Source organism: Euwallacea similis, chromosome 21 (assembly GCF_039881205.1).
Source record: "Euwallacea similis isolate ESF13 chromosome 21, ESF131.1, whole genome shotgun sequence".
NCBI classification, from domain to species: domain Eukaryota; kingdom Metazoa; phylum Arthropoda; class Insecta; order Coleoptera; family Curculionidae; genus Euwallacea; species Euwallacea similis.
Window position 1 is genome coordinate 2,890,608 of NC_089629.1, and position 12,004 is coordinate 2,902,611.

At 34.9% G+C, this 12,004-nt stretch overlaps 1 protein-coding gene across 18 annotated transcripts in view; it reads right to left on the bottom strand.

Moving 5' to 3' along the window:
- Positions 1–12,004, bottom strand: part of LOC136415792 (protein tramtrack, beta isoform-like) — a 108,022-nt gene that overhangs the window by 89,496 nt on the left and 6,522 nt on the right. Inside the window, exons 5-6 of one of the 18 annotated variants that reach the window (XM_066400613.1) lie at positions 11,350–11,568; positions 9,512–9,611 (exon numbers count right to left, since the gene is read on the bottom strand). The exons of the other annotated variants lie outside the window; for them this stretch is intronic. Coding sequence (XP_066256710.1) covers positions 9,530–9,611; positions 11,350–11,568 — 301 coding nt within the window. The 3' untranslated portion in view covers positions 9,512–9,529. Of the gene's footprint in view, positions 1–9,511; positions 9,612–11,349; positions 11,569–12,004 lie in introns of those variants that run through there. 18 annotated transcript variants of the gene reach the window in all.

Here is a 12,004-nt window from a genome sequence, read left to right on the forward strand (position 1 = left end):
GTACCTTCTTAAAATCAACGATATTTCAAATCACAAAACACATTTACATATTCCAGGATCACTGAACGTATTCAGAGTTATGCAGCGTTTTCCTGCAGATATCTTGTAACCTGCAACACTTGCGAATATTCCAAGTTCACGCAGAGAAGTTCACGTTTCCCGAATTCCTTGTACATTCCTCTCCCAAGAGCTGTTTGATTTAATTCCTTCTCAAAGTGGAAATTTCGTGTCGTATAGAGAATTTGACATTGGATGTCTTGAGAATATATCTAATGAATAGTCCAAATTTTTAAAACTTCTCTGCGGTTTTTGCATGATACTTAATCACGTCAGTTCGCTCTTCTGCATATTCTAAACTGCACTAGTGAATTTCGAGTAGTTCTGTAGCCTTGAGCAGAAACGGTCCGTCTAGGATTATCCCTAGCTGTTCAATAATGTCTTGGATGGCATGATCCACTGATGAGGCCCATTCCAGGCAATCCTCCAATAACAGCTCAAATCCTTCCTAGGGAATTAATTTACGACAAGGGATTGATTAAATAAACTCTTCTATTCTACATCAATGCAATATATTTAAATAGTTAGATTCTTACATTAACCTATACTATACTAGAAAAACTCACAATAAAATGTATAGGCTTAATTCTAGGGAAAAATATTGAAAAACTGAATGCATTCTGGTGAGAAAAGTACTAAAAAAAAGCTGCTAGACAAAAACAAAACATAATCTGAACTACAACTAAACTGGTATACCACCGGCAAATTCTACTGTCTTCCGAGGGGTAAAAAAGGCTAAAGAAACCCTAATTTTTCTTAATCACCCCTTCAATCACTGTCGCCGGAAAATACCTCCTTGTAACGCCTGCGGCGGTTTACCGACTTCTTGGTTCTGCCGTAACTGATGAAGACATGCCGAGATTCCAAGGAGCATTCACCCTTGAAAGTTGGACCATGGTTGTGGTCTTGACGTTTAATAACAACGTGATTACCGAAGGTAACCACTCGGGCCTTGCACTTATTTTTTTCCTTGGTCAGGCAACACCAGCACATGTTAGTAGGGGTGGTTTGACGTTCAACCTTATACTCGTATTCTCCAAGCACCATAATGGGGCGTTTTTGTCCTTTGCGGAAGTAGATGATGCCTATAAGTTTGGGAATGTTAGAGGCTTGAAAAAAATTGAGGCACTATTGAGCGGTTATTTATATAAAGTGACGCTGTGAGGTAAGCAGTAGCTTTGAAAATTGGTTTATAGACCTTAAAATGCAACAAGAAAATTGCTTCATCAATAATATTACTAGACGAAGTACAAATGTTATGCGGAAAACTGGTAAATAACCTTTCTCTTCGGACAAAACTTCAAACTCACATACTGAGGAAAAACTTTATCAAAATTCCCGTTGAATGTGGGCATATGATTGTGCTCAAAATTTGTTACGTTTATCGTTTCTCCTTGGGACCATAACCTAGATTTGCATCTAAGTTTCTCTTTCGCCCGGCAACACCAATTGATCTTGACGAGGGCCTTTCTTTCGATTCTATATTCGTAGTTGCGTAGCATTAGAATCGGGTGTTTTGCAGCTCTGCTATAGTAGACTAATTCTATAAAATGTCCAAAATTTTATATATGGAAATTGTTTGATTCTATGTGAAATTTTGCCACTAATACCCAAACGGCACTAATGAAAGTCACATAAATACCGAAAAGAAAGAAAAATTTAGTGGCAACTCTGGAATTTTATCAAATCGAAGGAAATAAAAAAAATTTTTTGATCATCATTTAATATAAAAATACATATACATACTAACATGCATCGGGAAGTAACGAGCATAATGTAAGAAATACATATAGCAAAATGTATATATATATAAATACGAGGCAAATTGTATAAGATATAATAACACCTTAAAAAACGCTTAAAATTAATACTTAAAACTAAAATTTACTAATAAATTAGAGGTAAATAAAGAGGCAAAATAATAATAAAGATACTGCGTAACCTTTCGAGGTACAGTTTACTTAAGTTTTACATTACTAGCTAACGAAGCTCAACATTAGTAATAACAGAAACACACAAAAAGAATGAAAAGGGGACTTTTAAATTAAAAAGTTTCAAAACTTCAACAAAAAATCTATTTCTTAGCTTCAAATTCCAAAAGTAATTTAACTCCTGTTTTTTTTTCCTTAAATGAAGTAATATCTAAAACCTAAAAGTTGAGAAGGCACCAACATTTCTTAAGAATTAAGGCCACACACTTGCAAAAACAACAAAAAATTTTCAGATTCTCAGCAAGAAAAGTGAGAAGTTTAGATCATTTCCGGATTGAATAAATTGTGTCAGAAATCGTATAATTTGATTTTAAACTGCAAAAAATCTATCAACAAATAACTAGCGTTAGGTAGACAGGACTAACGCTATTCTCTAATTTCTTTTACGTAGAGCAGATATGAACTATTAAAAAAACCCTGAAACAAAAAATGTGAATGGATGAATAAAAAATTAAGAACTCAGTTATACAAATTAACGGCGAAAATAATTATTAGATACTTATCAGGATGAACTCGGTAAAGCAAAAGAAAATATTATAAAGAGATTGATTTCTTAATCCAGAATGAAAAATTACAAAATCGAGCAAGTTATTTTTTTCTAATTCTCAATGTTCTTCAACAGAGACAAAAATAGTAGTCAGAATTCTGTAAGCAAGAATCAAGTAATAATACTTCTAGAGTAACTTTTTCTTGGTAACACGATTCTCTTTTCTGCGCTGTTTAATAATGGCACTGGGCGCAGGGTGGTTATGTAATCCTAAACGCATAATTACACGCCCATTGTTGGTATGGCACGAAGCGGAACACTCGTTCTTGTAGCAGTTCCAGACCTTGTTTTGACCTTCGCGTCTCAAAAACTTATAGATCTGGTTCATAAGAATTAGATGGTCCTGTTTCTGCGCGTTGTTCTGGATGAATTCGTAAAATGGGCCTAAAACGGTTGTTGAGTTTAGCAATGGTTGTAAGGTTTATTTTAACATTCTTAGATCTACATAGATACTACGGGATAATGCAAGACAGTTAAAAAAAGCCTATATAAATTGAATCCTTTGTAGTACGGCTAGGGAAGGTGATCCTTTTGGGTTCTGATTTCTGCTAGAAACCATGTAAATCCAAAAGAGCATATAATAACATTTTCTGAAAGATTACGTCCAAGAAACTTATGTTTCCTTATTTGTAAGGTTGTGAATCGAAGTTTTTGTGCCTTCTAAAAAATTAACAGAAAGCCAAAAAAAGCTACTGTGAGGATCTTTCCGTTTTAACTCATCTTCGGCCGGTCAGGGAAATAAGGGACAAATAATGGAAAAAAAAACAAAAATATATTACACAAAAACCCCTAAATAATACATATACTCTTAAGTATTTAGAATGATAAGAAAAAGGGTGTTGCGTTTATGCAACATTTGGGCAGAGGTGCTCAGTTTAATGATATGTACCAAAACAAGCCCTATGCAAAAAAACATTGCAGGGTTGACACATAAAAATAGTTTGGCTATGGCATACCCGGCATCTTCTTCTGGAATGCGTTTTTATAATTAAATGGCAGATTCCAGTTTCATGATTTTGTCTCGCTTCGATAGGTGGTTCCACTGCTAGAGGCTTTGTAACTTCAATTCTGGTTTTGAGAAGTCGTACTGCTATAAATGATTTCAAATCTAGCTGGAGTTTTATTATCACTTATTATTTTGCAAATTTTCCAGCAATTTTCCAAAGTACTATAAAGAGTATTGACAAACAGCGATCACAACCAATTTTTTTCATAGCACCTATTACACCTGATGTCTCTATCTTTTGCTTGTTCATCGCTCTTTAATGAATAGTTTGCATAGAGAAAAGAAACAGGTAAAGAAATAATTGTGAATTGAAGGATTTTTCGTTCTTTGTGTACAACCAACGACGTAGCTTTCGTGGCAAACGCACGTAGATTTTCTTGTAATTAAACTGCGAAGGATTTGTTATGCATTTCGTGCTTTATACATATTTAGATAGCCGAGTAAAAAAAATTATTTACTCTGCAAATTTTAAGTTCTATCTGGCATCTCGTTTGATGACCACTGTGTTGAAATTAATAGAATTTTTGTTGGTGAAAATTCATATTCCACCAAATCTGCTGCAATATAGCTCTTCCCACAGAAACATAATTTTCGAAAGAGATAATTCTTATTACTGCTGTTATTATACACTACTAGATACTGGTAAAACCCCACATTCAAAAATCAATTGACCTAAGTATTCTTATTCGCCAAAAAAGTAGATGAACGCAGCTTTGAACGCCACCTGGAGATGGTGGATCTAACACTGGTGAATGGCCTTCGAACTGCACTTTCTGGGTATCTACAAGTAGTCACAATTTTGCAAAAATGTCTAATTCATGTGCCTCATTAGTGCTTGCTACCTTGCGGCCACTTCATCATAAATATCTCGAACTGGTCGTATCATATCTGTGCGTTTTCTCAATTCCGACAAAAACGAAACCACGTTATCTTTGTTTGCTAATGGTTGATGGGTATGCTTTCCGAACATTTTTGTTTCTTGGGTTTCACAGTTTTGCACGGCCCTAGCTTTGCAGTGAAACTTCCTAAACAAAGCGCAACGCATATATCTTCGTCTTGGGTTATCGGTAAAGTAACTGGTAATGTACGTGTATCCGTCAAATAATAGTTTACCCAAATGTATGTGCTTTTTTTTGGATCCATCGCCTAAAACTCCTTTAACTTTAATAAATCTTTCAGCGGTCCTCTCACAACAATAAATAAAAAGCCATATTGAATTCAGTATTTGAAACCGAAATATATTCATAACAATCAAAGTTACCCTGCTTCACATATTTTCAGAATAAAAGAAGAAAAATAGGAGAAAACATGTTCTTTTATACTACAATGCATGAACCTTCCATAACTCGAAAACTACTAAGTAGGATTAGAAATTTCGTTCAAAAGTCGGCCTATACTCTACAAGGTGGCCCAACTTCAAGGTTCGGCATCGTGATCTCAGAAACCTTAGGAGATAAAACCATTCACTCGAGATCGTATCTTTTATGGTTCTGACTGAAATTTCATCAGGTGCTGTATCTCTGGCAATTTTCGAACACGCGAATGAAATTTCTGGCCCTAATATTTTTCGAGTTACCCTGTGTAAAATACATATTTTATTCTCTCATAAACCCACTGCGTTGCCTAACCCGATTAATGGTTCGCACTGCTTTAATAAACGGCCATATGTGCTCTATTTCCGGATAACTGAAACGCAAATTTGACTTATTAGATTCGTACTTGTACCATTTTTCCTGCGACTTACATTGATAAAACGCTATTGTAAACTTCAATAGGTTTCTCTGGAATTGACAACGCAAATTCCTTTAATGTCCTCACTATTTCTGGTCGCCGCTCCAATAAGAAATTGGGAGGATGGTTATGCTCATGTGTTACAATTAAGCCTCCGGGACCAGTTTCCTTTAAATAATACCCTCTTCCGGGACATTTTGATCGGCCCCATGTTGAACATCTTACGGAACTAGAACGCGGATATTTCGGAGGTCGAATTGATTACTAACAGTTAACACAGTTTTGGTAAAAATGAAGTTTCGACATTTTTACCTGAATGATTAGGACTATTTAATAAAGGACTAGGTTACAGCTCAGTTGATAAATATTTGTAAAAATGTGAATACCCCATGATTATCGTTACGTAGATCCTTTTATAAAACGTACATTCTAGGCGCAGTAGATCTATTGCGCAGTCCATAAGTATAACCATTATGATACGTGGATGCTTTGGGTAGAGATACCCGTCGACCTAAAAATAAACTTAAATTGTATGATGGTCAAGCTTGCAGTAGAACATTTCTTGCTTTCGTTAGAAACTGTATCCGGGATCTAGGAACACTTATATCAAATAAACTTATTGCACTACTGAATAGAAACCTCATATATTTAACCTTAAAAAACAAAACAAGATTAAACACAAAAAGCTTTGAATTTAGATACATACTCAATGGTTTGAGGGTCATTCTTATTAACAAAAAATGGAATTCCTAGCGATTTTTCTGTAAAAAAAACACAACACTAGAAATTACTGATTACAAATTTTAAAAACTGTAATAAAAAATATCTATAGACAGAAATGAAAAATTATGAAAAATGTAGAGAACAGCGCATGAAATTGCCGATATGAAAAACTTTACAGATTTTACTTGCTGCTATGTTCTTCTCATCCTGGTCTAGCGTCCAAGCAGCAAATGTCGAGAAACTTACCACCACCTGAGACTGACCTCATATTCCGCCAATTGTATGACCGAGGCAGCTGAGAGCACAACTGAGGTATCGTTCGCCTACTAATATATCCTACTCCTACTAAAAGCTTCTCTTAGGCCGTCAACTTATAGCAGGAAAAGAACCGGAAACTCTGCGAACCCCCAGAACTCCCACAGGTTCCGGCACAAATTTTGCATCAACCCCAACTACACACACTGGTCGGGGTCTTCCACCCAAGTGCCACACTACCGCATATACGTTAATAGACGTATATTAATAGATGTCATTCGAACATGCAATAATTTTTTTATTGGTACGAAATTTTAAAATACAGATTTTTAATTTAATTTGTGATTTCTCTGTTGCCTTCCCCCATCCCGATCACCAGCGTTACGCAGCCAATTTTTTATGACGAAATCAATCTCCGTTTGAGTTGCAACCTGAGTGGCCTCATTCGACCTAACCGTTGCTAAAACAGTTTATAAACTTAAATTCAGATTTCAGTACCGTTTATTGAAAAATAATTCCTTGCGTGATTTTCACGTGGGTTACATTCCGCATTACCTGAGTAGTTTTCAAAGTACATAGTTAAAAACGGCCGTACACGTAATGTACAAAATCTAGAGCGAAAGAGAGCTTATTGCCAATATTATTTCCGGGGTGTTACTGTAGGGCTGGAAAGAAATTTAAACGAAAAATTTCATGAAAAATGTTCACAAATTCCTTTAAGAAACACAAAAATCTTTAATAATTTTTTGGTATTTAATTGACACTGTTTTTGAGATATTTAACTCAAACTTAGCGGATGAGTGCGTTACTCAGTTTATGAACTGGCTCGTTTTAAAAACAATTTGCTTTTTTCCTTTTAAACTTAAGAAAGACGCAGAATTTGCAGATGCATTTTTAGGTGAGAAAATCGTGCAAAGAATTTCCGTATGAACTTATAATGTGTCCAAGATGGTGATTCACTTACAGAAAATTCGAAATCATTCAAAATAGCCGTTACATGGATAGAAAGCCGAAGTCTAATAAAATCTTCATATAAATAAAAGTGGCTATAAATGTGAAATATGTTTTGACCAATATCCGCAAATAAATTCAGGAAGAAGGATCTAGTTAAGTGCGTCCTTATCTTGGATACAGGGTACACATGTATGTCATTGATCAACACCAGATATTACCGCTCTGATACCAGTTGTTTCATGCATTCTGTGTCGAGCAGCAGAAATAACAAAAAATACATCAAATTTACCGTAAATAAGTTTTAAAATGTTGCTCAACCCTTTGAAATTTCCCTTGTCATTTCTTCCACTCCAATTAAATTGAAGTGACACATAGTTACTCATAATTGCCGCGAGAACTTTTCTTGTGCAATCCGATATGTTGCTACCTCCTAAGAATGACAATTTTTTTAACTGAAACAAATTAAAACAATTATTTACTGCGAGGGAACATTTGACTAGATGGTCAGTTCTACTGTTTTTTACTCATTGTCGAAAATTATAATTCGGAGTTTACACAATCGCGCTCCAAGAATTAAAACACGAAAAATTTCGAAATGAAAGATTTCAAAAAAAAACGAGGCGAACAAACGATTCCCTGCGAGGAAGTCAGCGCTCTGACGTCATACGACGCATGCGCCATTTACCACTAGATGAAATGGTGATAAAACGCCGGCGAAAGCCAAATTCTTCCCATAAATCATAAAATTTATTACGTGGAGCGCTCCCTGATTACAGCCGAGCATCCCGCTTTGTAACGTTGCAAGTGTTTCACACGCATATGTGAATTTTAATTCTTTTTTTCGGCTTTTCCCCACAAAGCGTTTGATTTTTCTGAAATTTTATGAATGTGATAATAACAATTTTTAACAAATTTGTAACGTTAAAATAGATCAACTTGCGTGACCTCCCTATTTTTTATCTGCTCGGACCACCTCAAAACAATCGAATTAAAATTCCTACGCATGTTCGAAATTCAATTTTCACAATTAATCTATTAGATAATCCAAATTCCGCTATGGATTTTTGGAATTTTAATACTTACAAAATTTTCAAAGACCTCTCGATCTTCTAAATCCTTATTGAATTTCATTAATGCGTCTATACTTTGAATTTGATGGAACTCCAGATTCTTCAAGTACGGCAGTGGGCTTTCTTGCGATTTATCGCAAAGTGCTGCAGTTAAACATTTAACATCATGTGTTAAAGACTTGACGTCTTTTAGAAGTTGTATTAGTAAGCCTAAAATATTAATGATTGGTTTTTCTAAAGCTGTTGACGGGGTGACTCAAAATATCTAATAACATAGAAGGGAACGATTACAGTTACTAAGTTTACCATTGGATTCAGACGGCCAATACTGTTTACAACTTCGTATACCTTTTGTTGTGAAATACAAAATTTCGCTGGTTGAATTTAAATTACGAACGTTTTACTATATGAGGGTATAAGAAGGTCTTTAAAGCACGTGCGACATGTGAAACACGATAAACCGAAATGTTTCGTAGGGTACAAGGGCTTTAAAAGCTCTTGTGCACGAACATTATATAATAACTTTCATTACAAATGCATCGATATTAGACTTAATTGACGCTTTTAGACGTCAACAAGCATTATGAATTTGCCAAAGAGTTTAAGCATGCGGAAATTCTAGTATCATTTCGCGAGTTAATCATAAAGCGCCAAAAAGCCGCGTTACCGTTATGGTAATAAAAGAAATATTCAATTAGCAAATGAAGGTTCTGGATACGAAAGAGAATCCAGGTTTCTATCATTTTCTTTATTAGTTTGTTAGGCCTTTGGCCTAGCAGATGAACGCCAACTTATTTATAGGAAATATCGATCTCTGTTACAAATCTGTGTGCCCAAATAGAACTCACCCCTTTAGTTATATTCTGATAAGACACTAATTAAGCAGTAAACTCCAACAATAGTAAAATTTGGAGTGTCTCTTTTAAACTGTCTGCCTATGTGTGTATCATTTAACCAGATCTTTCACGATTCAACTTTCAACACACCGATCCATACATGTACAAAATTCTACCTACTTGTACACGTACGCAATAAATTAGGTAACACCTAGTATACAAACCAATTTTTTGATAAGTGCTGCCTGACCAAAGCGCAGCAGTTCGCTGAGAATTAAGTAAAACCAACTCAAACGTTTCAAGCAATTTATTACATAAACTATAAAAGTCAATAACTACTGAAAAATGCAAAATAATTATCACTTGCTCGAATTTTTTCGCCATCTATGCATTGTTGACTTGATAGACCCAAACGAAATTTCTTCTCCAATGGTGGGACGACTGTAAAAGAACCATCAAGACTAAGACAACATAATCCACAGCAACACGATATCAAATAAAAACTTTGGTTGAAAAATATCCCCGGCCAACTTATGACTTATTATTAGTAATTGACGACGACCTTATTAGGGGGAATTTGCTTGGGCTCAGTTCCTCTAGTAATATTAAATCTAACAAGTTTAGTTAAACAAGTTAGATAAAAGTACCTTTTTTATGTAAAAAACTGCACAACTTCATAATTGGATACAAATTATATGGCGATTCAAAAAGGTGGGGCATTCCTAAATTCTTCTTTTTTATATTCACAACCAACATTATAATCTCTATGTTCTATGGGTGATTCTGCACAAATTTTATGAACCATACCCCGCAAGGACCTATACGGTTTCTTGAGATTTGACACCTACAATTTAACATTATTTACAGCTTCATTTCTTCGTTTCAAAATAGCTATTAAAGTAAGAAACAAATAAGTGAAAAACGAATGCTTTTTGGGCATTTCAAATTCATTCCATTTGACAAGTCCTTTAAGCTAAAGGAAAGTGAACTCCTAAATTGTAAGCGCCTCACCCTGTATGTACCTACATACACGCATTGTGAAATCGTTAAGATATCTGCTGAATAGCACGCTACCATTAAAATGCATTTAAATGAGAACCGACGTTATTTTTGCAAATATTAATATTTAAAAAATAGTAGTGGAAAATATAAGTTTCTCAGATTCCTAGTTCGTTTTTCCTCATCACGCGACGTTAATGAAACTAACTAAGTAGACCTATTATCTTCTTTCAATTTAAATCTCTTTCCTTACTTACCTATTATCCATCCCACGTAAACTGTTGGCCAAATCAACTCAATAATGCTAATTGTTGCTCTAAATTTAATTCTATCACGTTTGTTCACAGAAGTAGAACACATAATGCAATCAGAGTACTAGATATGGCTTTCACAAATTAATTTGAATCTTACTGCTCATTTAAACTCTTTTCTTTGACAATAATGCACCTAACCAATGGAAAGGCAGGCATGTTTCAGTAATTAAAATTTGGCTTTTATTATAAAGATATAGAAAAAATTGAGTTTTTATATTCAGAGCTTTTAACACGACTGCCAAACTTGCGAAGTTTTGTTACTTCATAATTTTGCTACAAAAAATATGCCTTACTTTAATCTAGACAGAAACGATTTACATAGCTCAAATTATACCGTAATTAATAAAAATTAAACACTACCATCAAAATTTGACTTAACATCGGACGAAGCAAATCTCATGAATTTAAATGAAAATTTTGGTTTTCCTCTCTTGACCCTGACAAAAAGCTCACATAATCATGTTTGGAATGTAGCTAACTTTTAAACACCTACATCGTGCGTATGCTTTGAAGATGCAAATTACTGACAATTTAAATTGCTTTTACAACTACTTTGCTGAAGACTTTTTGCGACATTCTATATTCTTTCCGCCATTAACCGATTTAACATCCTGCAACTAAAAGCAGAGGACTTACCAATCACACGTAACGTCCTTACTCATAATTTTATCACAAATCAATCTTCGCCACCTTTTTTCCACCTGCCGTTATTTAGTTTTACTTTCGTTTTCATTTCTATTCACTTATTGAAAATAAAACTTTCCTACCGAACCCAAACGACTATAATAACCGCCAGATTCTTTTGATATAAATTTACAATTTCACGAACTACTTTCATTGAACCTCTTAGAACATAAAATACTTACTTTGCACAAACCATGTGGTAAACACTCTTCAATGTAGCACTCTGAAAATCTCGAACAGCGTTCTTCAAATCGATGAGGAAGAGCAACCTCTCAGCAGTATTCAGGTCAGGGAGATGATTATGTGGTTGCGTTATTTTGAGCAAATCTATTTTCCCATTTAAGGGAATTGTTGCCCTACCTCGGCAGCCCATTTTTTTAAATTCAGCGCATGTTAGGTATCTAACAAAAACAGATTTTGGATGAGGTACTTATGAAAGCAGGAAAAACATGACACTATGACTGTTCAGCACAAAACTGGTATTTTTACGATCGTTACAGCCTCCGCTAAAGCTCTTGGTGTTTTCCTCCCACAATCCGCCGCCGAAAGCGAAGTTTATAAAGTATTACCAAAAAGTATAATTGAACGCATTTCCAACTTGATTGTGAACCATTAGTTTGAACTTCCTGACTAGCCGGGGTCTGTGAATTAAACAAAAATTACGACAAAATCATTTCTAAGAGCATATAAAACTGACCAGACTTCCTGTCAAAACATATCTCTAAGAGCACCAAGAACCTTTGCCAGCTTAACCGAAAAATTTTTAAACCAGCAGAGATCAGAGTGACATGTGCCCGTATTTATGAATCATTAAATAACCACGCATGTAACATCGAA